This window comes from Rhinolophus sinicus, chromosome 5 (assembly GCF_057876585.1).
Source record: "Rhinolophus sinicus isolate RSI-liver-muscle chromosome 5, RSI-T2T, whole genome shotgun sequence".
Taxonomy (NCBI): domain Eukaryota; kingdom Metazoa; phylum Chordata; class Mammalia; order Chiroptera; family Rhinolophidae; genus Rhinolophus; species Rhinolophus sinicus.
In genome coordinates this window covers 59,836,424-59,856,676 of record NC_142505.1, presented here as the reverse complement: position 1 = coordinate 59,856,676, position 20,253 = coordinate 59,836,424, and the positions used below count along the sequence as shown (strand labels likewise).

The following is a 20,253-nucleotide window of genomic DNA, read 5'->3' as shown; positions in this document are numbered from 1 at the left end:
GTGCCCGGATTTAGCTGTGAATTTCCTCAGCGTAAGAGGCTGGGGTTTTAATGTGTGTTTCTTTCCAACCCCAAAAATGAAAGGTTAAATACAGGAAGAACAAGTCTCAGGAGAACAGTTGCTGCAGTAAAAATAATTCCTTGACGTTGACTTGCATGGTTGCTGTTCTCCAAACCACTGAAATCTGCACTTGGAGCTTAACATTCCATTTTCCTTCTGATTGTTGGAATGGAGCTCTTGCCATCTTTTTGAACCAGGGATGGTTGGGATCCAGTGCACTAGCTCAGATAGAAATAATGCAGCCTCATGGTCCGTAAGATGTTGTCAAAGAATGTGATGAATTTTGGGTTGTCCCTGGTTTCTGCTCTGAGCAGCAGCGTGGGTGGAATTTCGAGGCCCAACTGGAATTGCTGGGCAGGTGAGTCCCTGCCGCCCTCCGTCCCCAGTCTGCCCTGAAGACCCTAACCAGTACACCCTAGCAGCATGGGGACCCCTGTGGCCCACTTTTCTTCCTACTTTCTTGGGCATAGCCATAGCTAGTGTGTCTGCTGAAGTCAAGATACAAGTGCCCCACTTCCACACATCCACCTACCACCACCAGCACCACCAGTTCTGAGAGCAGGCTTGACCACCATCCTCCTGATCCAGTCCAGCAAAAAGCCTTACAAACACCTTCAACGTGGTAGCAGCTTTTCTTACTGATCAGTCTTATGGTAACATCTGTAGACTTGAAGGGACATATAGCTGCCATTCCCTAGGACAAAAGGGCTGTGCAGCCATTGTGCATCAAGTATTTGGTGGTCCTTGACCACTGAAATTGTTTATGGAGCTCTTGGAGATTTACTTTTCTGCCCCTTACTCCTTCTTTCCTGCCATAGGGCATGATCTTTCCCTTTGGGTGAGCCAGGGTAGGACCTGACATGCCACATGCAGCATCCAGCCTATGGCCCTGGCATATTCTGGATTACAGCAATTGTTGATTCCACATCTCTTCCCCCACCTCTGCATGTTAACTCAGGCTCCCACCAAAACAATCGTCAAGTGTTAATGGGAATCATGACTGCACCTGGCAGGAGATCAAGGTTCAAGCTCTGTGGGAGACCCTCACTCCTTTTTTTATAAAATTGAAATAAAACCACTTCATACCCACTAGAGAGATAGCTAGCCTGAAAATTCAGATAACAAGTTTTGGTGAGGATGGGGGAAAATCTGAACCTTCCTGCACTGCTGGACAGTTGCTAGTTTCTCAAACAATCAAACATAGTTACAGTATGATTCTACTCTTCCATGCAAGTCGAAGAGAAACGTAAGTATATGTCCACGTAAAAACATGTACCTGAATGTGCATAGCAATATTATTCGTAATAGCCAAACAGTGGAAATCACCCAAATGCCCACTAAGTTGTGAATGGGTAAATACGATGTGGTGTAGCCATACAATGGAATATCATTTGGTTATAAAAAAGGAGTCAGTCATACAACACAGATGACCTTGAAATATTATGCTAAGTGAAAGAGGTCAGTCACAAAAGGTCACATGCTGTAGGATCCCAGTCACATGAAATGCTCAGAATAGGGAAACCGATTCAGGTGGGAGGTAAAAGTAGTGGCTACTTAGGGCTGGGCAGGGATGGAAGAGAAGGGACGATCACCAAAACGTATGGGGTTTCTTTCTGCGGTGATGGAAATGTTTTTAAAATTGACTGTAGTGGTGGTTGCACATACTTGTGAATATACTAAAAGCCATGGACTTGTATACTTTAAATAGGTGAATTGTATTTCTATTAAGTTGTTTTAAAAAGAGAAATATAACTTATATACCTTGAAATTCACTCCTTTAAAGTGTACAGCTTGGTGGATTTTACAATATTGAAAATTGTGCGACTCTCACTACACTCTAATTTTAAAAGATTTTCATCACCCCTCAAAGAAAGCCCAGCGCCATTAGCAATCACTGCCTTGTCCCCAGGCCCTGCAGCCACTACTCGACAGCAGGTCTCTATCAGTTATGTATTCTTGATGCTTCACAGAAGTGGAATCCTACAATATGTGGTCTGTTGTGACTGTCTTTTTTCACTTAGCATAATTTTTTAGCATGTATCAACACTTCATTCTTTTTTAAATGGCAGAATAATATTCCATTGTCTGGATATGCGTTTTATTTATTCATCAGATGGTGGACATTTGGGTTGTTTCTACTTTTTGGGTATCATAAATAATGCTGCTGTGAACATTTGTGTTCAAGTTTTTGTGTGAATTTGCTTGGGAACATACCTAGGAGTGGAATTGCTGTGTCCATATGGTAACTTGATGTTTAACTTTTTGAGGACCTGCCAGACTGTTTTCAAAGGTGGCTGCACCATTTTACATAACCACCAGCAGTGTGTGAAGATTTTGATTTCTCCACTTCTCTGCATTTGTTACAGTCTTTTTTATTTTACCTACATACTAGTTGATGTGAAGTGGAATCTCATTACAGTTTGGATTTAAATTTCCCAAATGACTGATGGCATTAACTATATTTTCACATGCTTATCGGACATATGTGTATCTGCTTTGGAATAATAGCTGTTCAGATCCTTTGCCCGTGTTTTAATTAGGTCTTTTGTTTCTTTATTGAGTTGTAAGTGTTCTTTATATAACGTGTTCCCCGAAAATAAGACCTAGCCAGACCATCAGCTGTAGTGCATCTTTTGGAGCAAAAATTAACATAAGACCCAGTCTTATTTTAATATAAGACCGGGTATAATATAATATAATATAATATAATATAATATAATATAATATAATATACCAGGTCTTATATTAATTTTTCCTTCAAAAGACGCATTAGAGCTGATGGTCCAGCTAGGTCTTATTTTTGGGGAAAGAAGGTCTTAGGGATACAAGACCCTCATCAGACATATGACTTGCCAATATGTTCTCTCAATCTGTGCATTATAATTTTTTCTTTCTTTCTTTCTTTCTTTTTGATGGTCGAAGCACGAAAGTTTTAAATTTTGATGAAGTAAATTTCTCTTTTTTTCCTTTGTCATTTGTCCTCTTGATCTACGAAACTCTTGCCCGAGATAGGGTCACAAAGATGTGCACTTGTTTTCTTCTAAGAGTTTTATGATTTTAGTTCTTATGTAGTTCTAAAGTTTTGTTCTTTTTGAAGTGTTTTGACTATTGTGGTTTCTTTCCATTTCCTCATTAATTTTTGGACCAGCTTGTAATCTCTGCATAAAGAACAACTGGGATTTTGAAATAGGGATTGCATTGAACCTCTAGATTAATTTGGGGAGTATCACTATACTAAATCATTCCAATCTATGAACATGGGATTGTCTTTCCATTTTTTTATAGCTTTTTTGTAATTTCTTCAGTGATGTTTTGTAGTTTTCAATGTACACTGAATATTTTAAAATTCTTTTTGGTGTTATTTTAAATGGTTTTCTTAATTTTTATTTCCAAATTTTCATTGCTAGTTTATAAAAATACAATTAAATTTTATATGTTAATCTTATATCCTGCAGCTATGTTGAAATCGTTTATTCTAATAGTTTTTCAGTAAATTCCTTAGGATTCTCTTTTTATGTGATCATCATGTCATTTGCAAAAATATAGTTTTACTTCTTTTTTTTCCAGTCTGCATGCCTTTTATTTATTTTTCTTGCCTAATTGCCCTTGCCAGAAGCTCTAGTACATTGTTGGAGATGGTGAGGGCAGGCATCCTTGCCTTTTTCCTGATCTTGTGGAGAAAACATTCAGTCTTTCACCATTAAGTAGGTTAGCTGTGGGTTTTTTCATAGATGACCTTCATCAAGTTGCAGAATTTCCTTCTATTTCTAATTTGTTGAGGTGTTGTTGTTTTTTAATCATGAAAGGGTGTTGGATTTTGTCAAATGCTTTTAAAATTTTTACTAAATTTATTGGGGTGACATTGGTTAATAAAATTATATAGGTTTTAAGTATACAATTCTATGATACGTCGTCTATGTATTGCATTGTGTATTCACCACCCAGAGTCAGTTCTCCTTCCATCACCATATATTTAATCCCTTTTCCCCTTCTGCCATCTCTCTCCCCCCTTACCCTCTGGTAACCACTAAACTGTTGTCTGTGTCTATGAGTTTCTGTTTCTTGTTTGTTTGTCTTGTTTTCCGTTTCTTGTTTGTCTTGTTCATTTGTTGCTTTCAATTTTATATCCCATATATCAGTGAAGTCATATGGTTCTCATCTTTTTCTGTCTGACTTACTTCACTTAGCATGATAATCTCAAGATCCACCTACGTTGTTGCAAATGGCAGTATTTCATCTTTTCTTATGACCGAGGAATATTCCATTGTATACATGTATGTACCACATCTTTATCCAATCACCTATTGAAGGACACTTGGATTGTTTCTATGTCTTGGCCACCATAAATAATGCTGCAATGAACATAAGGGTACATATATCTGTACGGATAAATGTTTTCAAATTTTTTAGGTAGCTACTCAGAAGAGGGATTGCTGGGTCATATGGTGGTTCTAGTTTTAAATTTCTTTTTTTTTTTGAGAATTTTTGTAAGAGTTTATTTGATAACATATGCCAGGGAGCAAGAGCTCAAATGCTCCCTCTAGTCTTAATTTTTTGAGGAACCTCTATGCTGTTTTCCATAGCGGCTGTGCCAGTCTGCATTCCCACCAACAGTGTATGAGGGTTCCTTTTTCTCCACAGCCTCTCCAATACTTATTACTTGTCTTCTTGATAATAGCCATTCTAACAGGTGTGGGGTGCTATCTCATTGTGATTTTGATTTGCCTTTCCTTACTAGCTAGTGAAGTTGAGCATCTTCATATATCTGTTGGCCATTTGTCACCTAAATATAAGATCTGAAACAAAATACATAAAAGAAAGTATAGGTAATAGACTTATGGACCTTGGTCTTAGGATTTTATGAATTTGACCTCAAAGGCAAGGGAAGTAAAAGCAAAAATAAATGAGTGGGACTATATCAAATTAAAAAGTTTCTGCACAGCAAAAGAAATCATCAAACATAGAGGCATCCAATCGAATGGGAGAAGACATTTGCCACCAATGCCTCCAATAAGGGGCTAATATCCAAAATATATAAAGAACTTATACAACTCAACAACAAAATAACAATCCAATTGAAAAATGGGCAGAGAACCTGGATAGATACTTTTTCCTTTAGTATTTCTTGTAAAGCAGGTCTGGTAGCAATGAACTAGCTCAAATTTTTTTGTTTTTAAATCAGAGAATGTTTTAATTCTCCTTCATTTTTGAAAGTTTTGCCAGATATAGGATTCCTAATTGACAGTCTAGTGAATTTTTCTTTCAATGCTTTCAATATGTCTTCCTCCTGCCTCTGACCTCCATGGTTTTTGATGAGAGATTATCTGTTACTGAGGATCTCTTGTATGTGATGAGTTGCTGTTCTCTTGCTGCTTTCAAGATTCGCGGTCTTTCTCTTTTGACAGATTGACTATGACATGCCTAGGTGTGCATCTTTGTGTTTATTCTATTTGGAGTTTGTGCTTCTTGGATGTGTAAATGCACGTTTTCAATTTGGGTAGTTTGGGGCTATTATTTCTTAAAATACTCTTTCTGTGCCTTTTTCTTTTTCGTGGACTCCCATTATTTGTATGTTATTATGCTTAATGCTATCCCACAAGTCTCTGTGGCTCTCTTCATTGTTTTGTCTTTATGTTTCTCAGGCAGGATAATCTCAGTTGACCTGTCTCCAGTTTACAGACCCATTCTTCTGCCAGCTCAGTTCCTCTATTGAGCCCTTCCAGTGAACTTTTCATTTCAGTTATACTTTTGAACTCTAAAACTCATATTTGGTTCGTTTTTACAACTTATATCTCTCTATTGGTATTATTTGGTGGTAAAGGATTCACCTACTTTAATTTTCTTGGACATGGTTCCTTCAGTTCTTTGAAATGTTTGTAGAGCCAGTTTACAGTCCTTAACAAGTCTAAGGTCTGGGCTTGCTCAAGGACCGTTTTCTATTGGCTGCTGTTTTCCCATTTCTTTGCATATTTTGTAGGTTTTTTGTGTTGAAAACTGGGCATTTAAAATAAAACACTGTGGCCCCTCTGGAAATCAGATTCTCCCTGTGCCTTCCCACAGGGTTGGTTTACTACAATTTGTTTGTTTAGTGACTTTGCTGGACAAATGTCGAGTCTGTTCTGGGTAGCCATGAAGCCTGTCCCTGGGTAGTAAGTCCTTAAATCATTTCAACTAAGAAGTCTGCCATCCTTTTCCCAGTGTCTCTGTTGTATGTTGGGGGTGTGCCATCATTTCTTGTTGGCACTGATCGTCCATGGGGATCAGTTACAGGGAAGAAATTAGGACTCTCTGGGTGTGCACATAGCCCTGTGCATGCATGTGGCCTTCTAGACCCTCAGGAATATGTTGGGCCTTTTCAAAACCCACTTTCAATATCTCAGTGACCTGATTTTCCATTTTCATTTTTTGGCCCGCCTCTCTTTGGCCCCAATTGATAGTACTGCCTCAGCCGTGGCTGCTGAGTGTTTTCATTAAATGCCCTGGGAATAGGGCTTCTCTTGTTGAGCAAACTGTATCAGGTCCAGTAAATACACGCCCTGAGGATGGGGTTTTGGGGGAAGCTCCCAAACCATTCTGTGCCCCTCAGGAATTGCTAGGCTGCTGGGTTTCAAGGATACCATAGAGTTGGGAAGAGAGGGGTGGGACTTAGGGTAAGTTAAAATGCCACACAGCTCCCTTTTCCTCCCGAGATTCAGACGTTACCTTGATCAACACTCCATGGGTTGCTGTAGCCTTCAATTATTTTACAGAATTCTGAAAAGGCTGATTATGATCATTTTGCTAGTGTTTTCATTGCTTTATTGGAGGTGCGGATTTTCAGAAGTTCTTATTCTGACATTCCTGAAGTACCCACTCTTTTGGAGGAAAGTTTATGGGTCAGGTCTGTGCAGTCATGACTGCTACCGTGTTTCCCCGAAAATAAGACCTAACCGGACAATCAGCTCTAATGCGTCTTTTGGAGCAAAAATTAATACAAGACCCGGTCTTTTTTTTTATTTTTTTATTTTTTTAATTTATTGGGGTGACAATTGTTAGTGAAATTACATAGATTTCAGGTGTACAATTCTGTATTACATCATCTATAAATCCCATTGTGTGTTCACCGCCCAGTCAGTTCTCCTTCCATCACCATATATTTGATCCCCCTTACCCTCATCTCCCACCCCCCACCCCCCTTACCCTCTGGTAACCACTAAACTGTTGTCTGTGTAAGACCCGGTCTTATTTTACTATAACCCGGTCTTATATTTACTATATTTACTATAAGACCGGGTCTTATATTAATTTTTGCTCCAAAAGATGCATTAGAGCTGACTGTCCAGCTAGGTCTTATTTTCGGGGAACCACGGTAGTTCCTGACTCTGTGTTAAGTGTTTTGTCTTAAAATTAGCAAGTAAAGCTGATTGTAGTTTTATCATGGAAACTGCTGATTTCTTTGATAATTGAGTCCTGGTGAATTTATTTGTAATCAGAGTGTGTGTGATTTTAGAGGCCATCAGTGCTCATGAATTTCCAAATAAGGCTAGATATCCATGTTGTGAGTCCCTCAGAGTATTCGGTGGAGCTGTGGTTGTGCAGGTTTCCTGAAAAAGCTGGTCCCTGCTCAGTGTCTGACTCCATTTTCCGTCTGCTTGGACAGCAGCTGGTCCCTGTACATCCTAAGAGCCTGGGGACTGAGAGTTGGCTCTTTTCTCCCCAGACGATTTACCAAAGCCACAGATCATCACCCAACCGGAGACGACCATGGCCGTGGTGGGCAAGGACATCCGGTTCACGTGCTCAGCCGCCAGCAGCAGCAGCTCCCCTATGACCTTTGCCTGGAAGAAGGATAACGAGGCCCTAGCCAACGCCGACATGGAGAACTCAGCCCACGTCCGCGCACGGGATGGGACGGTGATGGAGTACACCACCGTCCTGCACCTGCGCCGTGTCACTTTCGGGCACGAGGGCCGCTACCAGTGTGTCATCACCAACCACTTCGGCTCCACCTACTCACACAAGGCCAGGCTCACTGTGAACGGTATGGAGGTGCCATTGTTTTTGTTCTGTGCTGGGTTCTGACGAATCCACACGCGTAATCCTTCTCTCAGTTACCCATCCGTGTAGGGCCAGGAGACACACTGTAACACTGCCTGGCTTGTGCCCAGGGCAGATTTTGAAGATTGAAGCATTATTCTCAGTGGATTGTGTTTGGTGACTTTATCCAGTTATTAAGTGAAATTGTGGGCCCAAGCCTTGTATTTTTATGCATTTATTACCGTCTATAAACCAAGATGTCTAGTATCCAGATCCAAGCATAGCCTGATCCCGGGGAAGCTGCTGCCCTCTGAGTAGATGGCACAGCGTTGGAGCCAGAGGCCAGCCTGGGTGGAGCCAGGTCCGTCAGTGGTGGGGGCTGCCAGGCGCCCACCTCTCCGGACGCCGTGGAGTGCAAGGCTGGTGTGAGTGCTGGCCTGACAGCGGTGGTCCTGCAGGTGTCAGACAAGGATTCTTGAGTTGGTAACAGCTTTCAAACCTGCTGAGGTGGCTTTCTTCTTCAGGACTATTTGTTGTAGTGAGTTTAGGGTAGAAGGAGAGGTAAATAGCTTGAGTAGTTAACCTCCCCAGCCCCATAACCTAAAGAGATTTTCCTGATTATTAAACCTCTAATTGAAAAATGCTGGAACCGAAGTGTTCTTGAAGCCCTCACAGACCACAGAAAAACACATTCTTTACCACATTCTGGCTGGTTGTCTTGGCTGTTCAGAGGGAGTCCTCCGTGTTTCTCAAAAAACTCAGTGAACTGTTAGACTCTCCACCAAAGCAACCTTGATGGGAACTATAATGGTTCCTGACATGTGGCTGGATAGATAGTTGGGATAAATGCTTCAAGAGGGAAGAGCCATCCCACTGCTTTCCCCAGGGTGAAGGCATGTCCTCCTTCCCTCTGTAACTGCATCTTGCTGCAGCAGATATTGTTTCCCAGGCTCCCGCCTGCTGGCAAGCGTCCCGTCCTCACCCTGATGGGGTATAACCTGATGGCCATATGAGGAAGAATAGGGGAGAGGTTTCGTTCACAGCCTTCATGTGAGGAGGTTGTAGCCAGCCTCGGGGTGAGGATGCCCCGGGGAAGCTGGGCGCCCTTGGAAACCTGCTGCTCCTCATTCAGAGGTGGCAGTAGTGGCCCTGGGCAGAGACTGGCATGAGGGGTGCTGAGGTGGTGAACTGACGCCAGACAGAGTGTGGGTCTGTTTCCCAGAGGATTTTCCTGGCTTTTGCATCAAGCTTTCCTGTAACCCGACCCTGACTGGATGTATTTTACAGTGTTGCCATCATTCACCAAAATGCCCCACGACATTGCCATCCGGACTGGCACCATGGCCCGCCTCGAATGTGCTGCCACCGGCCACCCGAACCCGCAGATTGCCTGGCAGAAGGACGGGGGCACAGATTTCCCCGCTGCCCGTGAGAGACGCATGCACGTCATGCCGGACGACGACGTGTTTTTCATCACCGATGTGAAAGTGGATGACATGGGGGTTTACAGCTGTACTGCCCAGAACTCAGCCGGCTCCATTTCAGCGAACGCCACCCTGACCGTCTTAGGTGCGCCTCTTGCTACACGAGTGTGTCCGTGTGTGTGTGTTTTCCTTAAATATCACAGGTACCCAGAGGCAAGGTTCTGAGACTGTCCTGTGGAGCCTGAGGTGGGGGGATGTGGTCAGCTGCTGCTACTTGAACACTTTAGGCTGCTTTCTGAGATTTTCTTGAACAAGTGGTTCTATGTCTTAAAAAGATAGGGCTTAGGTAGAAAATACTGTAGGTAAGAACTGCTCTGTGAATCGGGAAGCATAGGTGTGGTCTTGGCAAAAAGGAGACACAGGCCCATCGCAGGACAGCTGGGGGACGGCAGGGGCTTCTGTGGCTACAGGTTCATTCAGTCTCCCCGTAGGCGCGAGCCCCAGCATGGCGCTGATCTGGTCGTTGTGTTAGAAGGGCTTCTGAAAATCTTGGCACCCTGGTGACAGACGTCATGGACCTCACTGATGTGTGGGGTTGTCCTTTGTCCAGATGACAAAGCAGATCTCCAGCAGCTGAAGCCCATGTACTAATCGTAAGGCCTCTGACTTGCAGAAACCCCGTCCTTATTGGCGCCCTTGGAAGACCGCGTGGTGTCCGCCGGAGAAACGGTGGCTCTGCAGTGCAAAGCAACCGGGAGCCCCCCGCCCCGCATCACCTGGCTCAAGGGGAACCGCCCCCTGAGCCTCACGGAGCGGCACCACTTCACCCCCGGCAACCAGCTGCTGGTTGTGCAGAACGTGGTGGCGGAGGACGCAGGCCGGTACACCTGCGAGATGTCCAACGCGCTGGGCACTGAGCGAGCGCACAGCCAGCTGAGCGTCGTGCCCGGCCCTGGCTGCCGGCGGGACGGCACCACCGTGGGCATCTTCACCATCGCCGTGGTTTGCAGCATCGTGCTGACGTCCCTGGTCTGGGTGTGCATCATCTACCAGACGCGGAAGAAGAGTGAGGAGTACAGTGTCACCAACACAGGTCAGCCCCGCCGCTCTTTTGCAGGGGAGGAGTAGGCGGTGACATCTGCGAAGGAGGCCAGCTAGTGCAGCGGCTTTCGGAAGAATTTCAGTATGTTTAAAAGCCTAGAACTTGGGGAATGTGGAGCCATTCTGGATGCTGGCACTATGTAAACTTTCAGGAACTTAACAGTAAAGGGAGTTCTCTGAGGTATAAGTACGTTACGAACTCTGCTTTTCTTTGCAAGTTCAGAGGCGTCCCTGGCACAGACGTGGCTGCCACGCAGTGGGTTACCGCTGCAGTGACCTCGGTGTTGTGCTTCTGTCCCTTCTCTCCCTTCCCATAACTTTCCTGCCTTTTGTGGACTCAGACGTCTGATGTACACTCCCGCACTGGGTGTACGGCTAAGGGGGCCCTGGGAGGCCCTGTGAGTGCAGGACCCCAGTGTCTGCACTGCCTGGGCAGCTACCATTGGGCGTGGGCGGGGGGCATCCTGCATCTGGGCCCGACATTGAATGTGTGTCTGCATTTCTTGTCACCACAAAGGATTGGGACATATGGTGTTTGTCCTGTCTCCTTACAGATGAAACCATCGTGCCACCAGATGTTCCGAGCTACCTCTCTTCTCAGGGGACCCTTTCTGACCGACAGGAAGCTGTGGTCAGGACCGAGAGTGGCCATCAGGCCAACGGGCACATCGAGACCAATGGTAAGGCCTCAGTCTGAAGCAACTGTGCCCACGAGCCGGAGCAGCCCCCGGACCCTCCCCAGGGCAGGTTCAGAGCGTTCCTTCAAGCACATCTGAACTAGAAGGCTGGGTGACTCAAGCTTTCTATTGGGATTTTGGGACTTGGCCTGTGCCACCTAGACAAGGGTTAAAAACCCATCCCCCAGGGAGTCACTCGATTGGGCTTAGCTTCTCTTACTCGAGTTTTAGCTCCTCTCATGCTAGGAAGCACTCCCGGGCTGAGCTCCTCCAGTGGGGGACTGAGCCCTGGGGCAGGGCAGGTGTGTCTTCCCCAGAACTCGGTCACATGGCTCTGATTGCCGAAAGGCCTGCCTGCTGGGAAGGCTGGCAGAAAGTGTTCCTTGCTGGACCAGTGATCTACCCTTCTAAGGAACATTTTCAAAATGACTGTTCCAGCAGCTTTGCCCGTTCTTTCATTAGGCGTACTGTGGCATGCTAAGCCCAGCGTTTGTAACAGGCGGTACTCTACTGCAGGTGTCTGTCCGAGAGACGCCAGCCCCTTTCCAGAGGCGGACACTCACGGCATCGCGTGCAGGCCACCTAAGCCCTGTGTGGGGTATAATAAGGAGCCGTGGAAAGGGCTGGAGAGAGGCGACGGGATACCTGGGCCACAGAAGATGGGTATGAGGCGCTTCGTCAGGAATTTTGTTCTTGAAGTCAGAACTTGGGTTGACCTCATTAATGAAAGGGGGAGACGTATTATTGGTCTGAGACTATCTTGGAATTTGGTATTCCATATCTAAACAGGAAGCTGTGTGTGGCCGGGCTCTTCTAGTTCCAGAGTAGGCTGTCTCTTAAACCTATGGTGCAGTGAACCTGAGCATGAACTTTCCAGATTTATAAGCAAATTAAATAAAAAGGCGAGTCCCAAACACAAGTACCTTTCACGAGGGCTCTTTGGAGGCTGCATTTCTGATGGTTCAGAGACTTCTAACACTGCCTGGTATCTCATTCAAATGGGATTTTTTTTTTCTGTGATCAAAGTAGTATGACTGCATTGTCTGATGAAGAAATTCCCCTGAAATGGTTAAACATGGAAGACCCTGTTCTTCATGAATGGCTTGGTGTTTGTTTGCCCAGTCCTTTTTCTGTGAACATACGGGAGTCAGGGGGGTTCTGGTGGAGCTGATGTAAGTGGGGTGAAGCAGCCTGCTCCTTGTGTGGGGTGGACACCTCAGGGGCGATGGCTCTGATCCGTCCATCTGTGTCCTGTAGAGCACAGCGGCCCAGCTGAGTGCAGCGATGGCAACACTGAGATGGACAGTTACTCTGAGGAGCAAGCCTTCTGTCCCCAGCCCGTGTCCAGGGACAGTGCACAGCCAGGCCCACCAAGCAGCCAGGACCCTGGTCAGGGGAACCGAGAACGTTCCCCCCGGGCTCTGCACAGTGGGACTGCAGACGGTGCTCACTCTGACCGCGTGCAGTCCCTCTACCCCAGCAACCATGACAGAATGCCGGCATGCTCGAAGGACAAGCCGGCCGCCCCTCACGATGCGAAAGGTAATTGTTTCCTGTCCTCCCAGGAGCCCCCAGAAGCTGCAGGGAGCACGCAGACAGCCAGGTGAGAGGGTCTGACATGCCTTCTTCTTTCTCGTAGGGGCTTCTTCTTGGACGTTAGCAAGGTTGTGTGAGCCAGACTCCAGAGACCTCCAGCCTTCCTCTGTGGTACCTGCAGGCAACCCTGAGCTCACACCGGCCTCCTTGGGCTTTCCTGACGTCCCCAGCGAGGGCCAGCACTTGCTTCTTTCCAATGGACACCTCCCCAAAGCATGTGACTGCCGTCCTGAGTCCACACCACTGACAGGACAGCTCCCCGGGAAACGGAGTGTGCCACTGCTGTTTGCACCGCATGTCTAGCTTTGTCTACCTCAGCTCTTGTTGTGTCAATCTCTACAGGAAAGAGAGGTAGGAGAGGCAGCTTGCTTCAAGCGTCACTGATTTGTACAGTTGTAACTTCCATGTGGAGTACCCGTAGTTTAAAGAACTTGCAGCTGAAGCGCACAGATGCAAGAGGCTATTGTGTACAAAAGGCAGAAATGTGTTTGATACCATTGTATATAAGAGTTTTCAGAGATTTCATATATATTATATATCTTTTACAGAGGATATTTTAATCTTTAGTGCATGGTGAACAGAAAACAATTGTACAATTTTGACAATATTATTTTTCATATCAGGTTGCTGTTTAATTTTGGAAGGGGGGATAGTTCTGGTGCCTTAATGCATGAATGGAATTTATACAAGGACAAACCACATTTGTTCCCAGGAGGTTTGGTGGGGAGGAAGGCTGGAAAGACCTTGGACTTATACTGCACTTCATAGGACAGACCCCGGGGGTGCTTTACAGGCAGAGACTTTGTTTGCGTTGTAAGTGGCTTCATGTCAGCATTGCCCCGCGGGGATGTTCCTGCCGCAGACCTCCCGTGGGACCAGAGGTGCCGCGCAGGTACCTCTGCAGCGAGTGACTTCGCGAAGGTTTCAGTCCTGTCCTTACCAAGCACGATGAGGGTTGTTTATAATCCACCACAAGCATTTGGTCCAAACAATTAAGCACTGCCTTTCTTCCTTCTATGATGAAAGCAAATGTGGGCTTGTCAGCATCACTCGATTGTCATTTGAGGCTTTTTAATACGATAGAGGCTGCTGCTGTTGGTACCTGTGGATTTTTCAATAGTGATGTTTTAGTTCTGCCAATATACTTAACATTACATTGGTCTTAGGGGAAGAGAAGGGCTGAGTCCTCGCGTTCAGGGCTAGCGTATCTCTACTGAGGAGCCGGAGCCGGCCTGTCCATGTCCTTCCCTCGCACACAGACCCAGGCTCGGACGGTAGAAGGGTTGGTTAGCCCTTGCCCGGGCCTCTGGGTATATTTGCACTTTGGAGACCTGTAGCTGACCATCTTGTGAGTGCCAATGTAGATTTCAGGAAAAATTACATTGAAACTAACAAGGTCCTTAAACACTCAAGACAGCGAGGTCCTTTAGCCCAAAGCTGAAGGTAGATATTGACAAAATGGTTACCTATGTTAAATTTTACTGTCAAATGTCATCACTGTTTCAAAAGGTAAGCACATTTAGAGTTTTGTTCTCAACAGCTAACTGATTAATGTTACTTCCACGACATATGTGAATTTGCTGCTTCTGAGAGGCAATGTGAAAGAGGAAGTATTACTTTTATGTACAAAGTTATTTATTTATAGAAATTTTGGTACAATGTACATTGAAACATGTAAAATATTGAAGTGTCTAACAAATGGAATTGAAGTGTCTTTAATAAAGGTTCATTTATAAATGTTATGTGTGTGGCTCGAGTCACTCTTCTACGTTAACCAGCATTGTTTCGTCCCATTTAATTCCAGAGATTCCCCAACAAATGCAATCATTCTGCCTTTAATTACCTTTTTGCTCAAAAAGAAAAACAACTGTAGGGAAAGCGGAATTGTATACTGTGGCTCCAGAGGAGACACAACACCACCAAAATCCTGAAAGTCTGAATTTTTCTAAAACCTGGAGCATATGAGTCAAGCTCTAAAATGGTGACCTTCCCGTTTCAGCCCTTCTATTTCCAGCGTTGCACTTGCAATCCAGACAATAAACCTTACTGACTAGGAACCAAGAAACAACAGTTTGCAAAGCCGGCCCCAGCCCTCCTGTGAGCTGATGTGGAGAAGAGAGGGGTTCAGCTCCTTGTCACAAGCTGAGTCTGCCTTCTTTCTCTTAACACATGGGCCACGGGACACGGCCCTGCAAAATGATATGTGTGTGTTTTTATAGGTTAAATCAGAGGGTAATTCAGAACAGCCTGGTTACCAGCAAAAATGGTCTTTGTGCACCTGTAGATCGTTCTCTTTAAACAAAACTGTAAGCTTACACAACAGTAATTAACCCAGGGGAGAAACCCACCCACTTATACAACTTTTCCCCAAGGCTCCTTCCTTTTCCCAGCCTAGCCATTCTTTGTAAATTAGAACCATCCCTGCCTTCCGCTGACGCTGCTGTCAGGTGGCAAGAAATAAAAGAGCACATGCACATCAAATGAACATTCTGGAGGGCCTGGACTCAGCATTACCAAACTCATTTATTAAGGGTTCTGAGAAAATGGTTCAAAGTACCGCTGTGGACATCATTTTCTCTTAACTGTCTGGCAAATAGGCTGCCAACATCATTTCGGCCAGCCTGTAGCACGGAAGACGCATTCTCCATGTTGTAATCTTAGCAGAACTGGGTTTGAGCGCTGTGTTCTGTTGTTCAGATGGCCGAACAGCTGCTCCCCGGAAGGGAGGCAGTTCTCACAGCAGCCCCCTTTCGTGAAAGAAGTGGATGCGGGGCCGTCTGATTCATGGGCTCTCGCCGCCAAGTTCCAACAGCAAAGTGCGAGTTTGGTCATAAGCACCAAGGAAGATGAAACCTCCCAGACTGATTGCTGCCATTCGAGGAAAGACACCTGCAAATAATCTAGGGGGTAAAAAAGGAAAAGTAGAGATTTTTATAAACTGTGTGTGTAAAAGTTAAATTCCAACACCCACAGCCTGCTCAACTCCACACACCATGCTCATTAAACCCCATAGAGCATTTAAAAATGCTTTTTTTTTTTTTTTCGCTTTTAGAATGGCACTAAATTACACTCCCAAGTAGACTTGTTGAAGTCTGAGCCCAGCTGTTCATTGGCTAAAGTGGCTACATACCAAACGGCTTACTTGTGAGGGCTGACAATTAAGTCAAATAATTAATTAGGAAACAGTAACCCTGTCCCCACAACAGTCCTGTTTAAAATTTCCAGACCCCTTTTGTCTGTTGGAGATGATGAAATTGACATGTATAAAGGAGTTGAGGGGCTGAACCCTCGGGCAGGCTGGAGGGCACGGCCGCCCTGGAAACGTAAGGAGGTCTGTGGGCGTGAGAAGGGGTTTGGACAGCTCTGCCGCCCCTCCTGGTGACTCAGTCGCATTTGTCCTTAGAGACCCACAAATACGATGCCACCGGGAGCTACATCTCCGTGGATCCTTGTTTTCTTTCCCCTCTGACGAAGGGCAGGAAAGGTGGCCAGGCCGCGGCTGGGAACGGAGCACCTCCTTCCGCAGGTTTTGTCCCCACGCACTACAGACAGGCGCTGCCAAGGCCAGTCACTGTCAAGGTGCAACTTTGGAATAACCGAGGAAATGCAAAGTAAAAGAACAATGTTACTGGGGCCGTCAACGGGTTCGTTCTTTAAAATCGCTCCCATAGCTACGCACAGGTGTTTGTTCAGTGGTCATCGTGGCAATGCTGATAAAAAAACTAGACAAACTGCGAAGAACTGGTTACATAAACCGGTACAACATCCACACGGGGAGACTACGCAGCTGCTAAGACTGAGGGAGGCCACAGGTACCAGCACAGAAATACGCACATGTTCTGAGGACGTCAAGCCCCAAAAGCTGCGTATGTGACAAACAAGGTAGGGACGAGTCCTCAGCCTCCTCTGGAGGGTCGGATTACAGGAAACATCCCCTGCCTGTATTTTTGTAGTAACTGAATGTTAGTTTTGCCAAGAGTATTACTTTTGTAAGCAGAAAACCAAAATGACAAAAAATCAGAGCTAGTGGATTTTCTAGTGAGAAAAACTGACTAGTCAAAAGATCAGGTGTAGGGAAGAAAACTGAAACTGGTCAGGTTATGCCAACAGTAGTTTGTGTATCTTTTAAGATAAGGGGCAAACCTCTGTGATAAGCTACCCGGTGGCCCCGCCAAGGAACGGACAGGAAGGAAACCCCTGCTGCCTAGGTCACAGCGGCCCTGCCCACATCCTCTCTGCAGGACTTAGAGGCAGGGCAGCTTGGCTCCCGTCCGTACACAGCACCTAGTACTTCTGAGGAAAACGGACTTAGAGACGTTCTAGGGGGTTCTTTAACTAGCTACCTAAGAATTTAAATTATTAAACAAAATACTGCAAGTAAAATTAGAACCTTTTTCTTGTCTGGAAATAGCCATGAAAATTCTACAGAAGACCAAAATACACTTGTAAGAAACGAAGTTGTTCGGCTCGGCATCATGCAAATTGTTTTCGCATGAGGTGGTTGGTGAGGACAGAAACTCATAAATTATTGCTTTGAGGCCACTGTGTCCTTCTGGCCTGAGAAACAGATTCAGCCCCTGCCCCTACCCTACAAAAGGCGGGAGGCGGGGGGCTGCTGGAGGGGAGGCCAGTGGAGCTGGTAGGTGGGAGACCCACTGTCAACGGAATCCTCCCGCCCTCACTCCTTTCCTACCTCACTCAGTTCTCAAGCCAGTGTCTCGGTTCAGCTTTTGCTTCTAATGAGCTCAGCTGCTCCTGGCTCGAGGCAGATGGAAGTAGTTTATGGTTTCACTAGATGACAGTTGAATCTATTAACATAATTACAGCCTTAAAGTAGAATGATTTGTATAGTGAGCGCCCCAACCAAACTAGGAGGCAACGACCTGAGTAGAGCAGAGCTGTGTTCTGGTGACCACGGGTCAAACGAGAGAACAAATGTAAAGCATTTGGCACAGAGCGGGCACAAGGAAGGCGCACATGGCAGCAGCAGTTAACACAGTCAAGAAAAACAAAAAGCCAGTTGATTCACAGAAGAAAAGCAGGATGGGACAATGCAGGATGGCAGGCTTCCCATCTGCTTTCCGCCACTGGACTGATGAACATTTCAGAGTTCCCATTTTGCCCTAGAGCACAGGCCCCAAACAAGTGCCAGAACATGGCGCTCCCCTGTGTGAACCAACATGGGCCGATGAGTGTCGCCACTTTACCCTGAGGTGAGCACTATTACGCTGCAGGATCGAGACTGTACCTGCTGGGCAACCTGAGTATTCGGTCAAGGGGGCAGGTTTGCTCGGGGTGATGGAAGGTGCCAGAAGGGACTGTGTGTGGAAACCGGGCAGAGGAAGCCGACTGAGACCCCTGCAGGACTAGCCATCAGAACATCTGCACACATTTCTAGGGGGGTTGTGTTTTGCTTGCTTTTGGTTACAGTTCTTTTGTCAAATTATGTGTTGTCTTCTGTCACTTTACTAGGAAGCTGTCACTTCTTAGGCGACGAGCTTCGCTGCCTGGAATACTCCGCTAAGAACCATACTGTGCACACAGGCACACCTCGTTTTATTGCGCTCCCCAGCGGTGGCATTTTTACAAATTGAAGGCAGGACCCTCCACCAGCAAAAAGATGATTAACTCACTATTGCAGGTCCAGAACCAAACCCACAACATCTCCGAGGTATGCCTGTACTTAGGAGAGCCTGAGACTTAAGAAGCTTCCAGAATACAGGCAAAACTCCAAATTACCTTTTCAGGGCTGACAGAGATAAGCCCTTGGCACGTTTCTGACACCCATCCTGTGCCTGTAATTCTGGCACTGCCTACTTACATAGTATCAAGTACACATCACAACTGGGACAAAAAAGATTTAGTTTCAATCATCCACTCAAGGAAATTCCTTCTCTACAAGCTTTCAATGGCTACGGTCTTGCCAGTCATGCCACACATCACACACACATCTCACCACTTTCTCAAGAAAGGCAGGTGGGCTGCAGCCCAACACCAAATCCGCAGAGCTAAGGTCAAGAGCAGTGGTGTGGGGACAGAGCCCCAGAAATTAGTTTACAGGCTCTCGGCCTCACGTGGAGGAGTGCTGGCTCGGGTGGTGAATGGCCGTCAGCTGTGGCTGATTGGCCGTCGGCTGTGGCCGGTTAGCCGATTGGCCGCTGGTATAACTGCTGCGGCTACGAAGGATTGCCGAGGATTGCCGAGGAGCCGAGCAGAGCCAAAGAGAGCGGAAGAGGAGAGTCGAGAGAGTGGAACAGAGTCGAGAGAGTGGAGGAGAGTCGTTGGTCGGTTGGTTGGCGGAAAGGCGGACGGCAGGTCACGTGTCCGGTGGGCCCAGCCTCCAGTGAGACCATAGTGGTATGACTCCCCTACCTATGGCTCCGTGGGTGTTCCTTTTCAGCCTCACCATATCCTGCGTTCTTGTGTGGGGAGCGGGACCAGAGACCCCACAGGCCGCCCCGCACGGTACGACAAGTGGTCTGACCAAGAGTTGCCACAGAATCTAATATGAAATATACTGAAATAAATAAGAGTGACATTTGGCAGTTTGACTTTAGGATCTATTGCCCGCAACATCTCTGTGTGGCCTAAAATTATCTGAAAACTAAGACATTTACCTGCTACTAAATAAGCTGCTTCAGACCTTTTTCTTCTCACGCCTTTTCTTTGTTCAATGTGGAGCTGGTGTCAGAGTCAGTGTGGTCAGCTGTGAGCAGATCCCCATTTCCTCCCAATATATTAGCCCTAAATGGTCGACCACAGCACAGAAGCCCCCTTCCCATGCTCCGTTCCTCCTTTCTGTTAAAACCTATTCTTGTCTCAAAATCTTCAAGTCCCTCAGGCAACCAGCATCAATCCACCAGAGTTGTCACATTCACTACAACCACCCAACACTACCTATGGCTCAAATGTGCAGCTGGAAATTCTGAGTAGAGGATGGGGCTATTCTCCTGCAAAACCTAACCCAGGGCCTAAGCAACATGCTTCTCGGTCCCCTACCAACTAGGTGAAATAAAAACCCGCCCAATGCCTAAAAACTACAGTCAGACACACCATAGACAGGCTCACAGCACTGCTGTCCACACGTCACTGGGTGCACTCCCGACCCTCCCAAAACGAGGCTGCTTCTTGGCTCCCAGGAAAATGCTGGCAGACGATAGCAAAGAGAAAATCATAATTTCACACACCTGTACAGATCCCAACATTCAGACCGGTTTACAAGTTTATGTCGTAAAAGCACTGCTGAAATAACATTTTGAAGAGAGCTTTAGGATCCGATGCTAGACATCTGAGGTGCTCAGATGATAATATAGAGCCAGTGGGTTTCAAGTGGTGACATGCACTAAGGTATGTTGAAAGTAATTTGTTGCTAATAATAG

At 46.0% G+C, this 20,253-nt stretch overlaps 2 protein-coding genes across 7 annotated transcripts in view; one reads left to right on the top strand and one right to left on the bottom strand.

The window, feature by feature from the left end:
• The window catches only part of LRIG1 (leucine rich repeats and immunoglobulin like domains 1), a 116,404-nt gene extending 101,788 nt beyond the window's left edge, over positions 1-14,616 (top strand). For 2 of the 3 annotated variants that reach the window (XM_019757173.3, XM_019757172.3), the window contains 7 exons: positions 7,760-8,080; positions 9,364-9,645; positions 10,174-10,593; positions 11,156-11,281; positions 11,795-11,941; positions 12,536-12,820; positions 12,918-14,616. In XM_019757173.3, the coding sequence (XP_019612732.2) occupies positions 7,760-8,080; positions 9,364-9,645; positions 10,174-10,593; positions 11,156-11,281; positions 11,795-11,941; positions 12,536-12,820; positions 12,918-13,177 (1,841 nt within the window). In that variant the 3' untranslated portion in view covers positions 13,178-14,616. The remainder of the gene's footprint in view (positions 1-7,759; positions 8,081-9,363; positions 9,646-10,173; positions 10,594-11,155; positions 11,282-11,794; positions 11,942-12,535; positions 12,821-12,917) is intronic. The other variant, XM_019757174.3, reaches the window with a different exon arrangement.
• A 762-nt stretch (positions 14,617-15,378) lies between these two features.
• SLC25A26 (solute carrier family 25 member 26) overlaps positions 15,379-20,253 on the bottom strand; it is a 154,844-nt gene continuing 149,969 nt past the window's right edge. For all 4 annotated transcript variants that reach the window (XM_019757175.2, XM_088798530.1, XM_019757179.3 and 1 more), the window contains one exon: positions 15,379-15,774. In XM_019757175.2, coding sequence (XP_019612734.1) covers positions 15,657-15,774 — 118 coding nt within the window. In that variant the 3' untranslated portion in view covers positions 15,379-15,656. The remainder of the gene's footprint in view (positions 15,775-20,253) is intronic.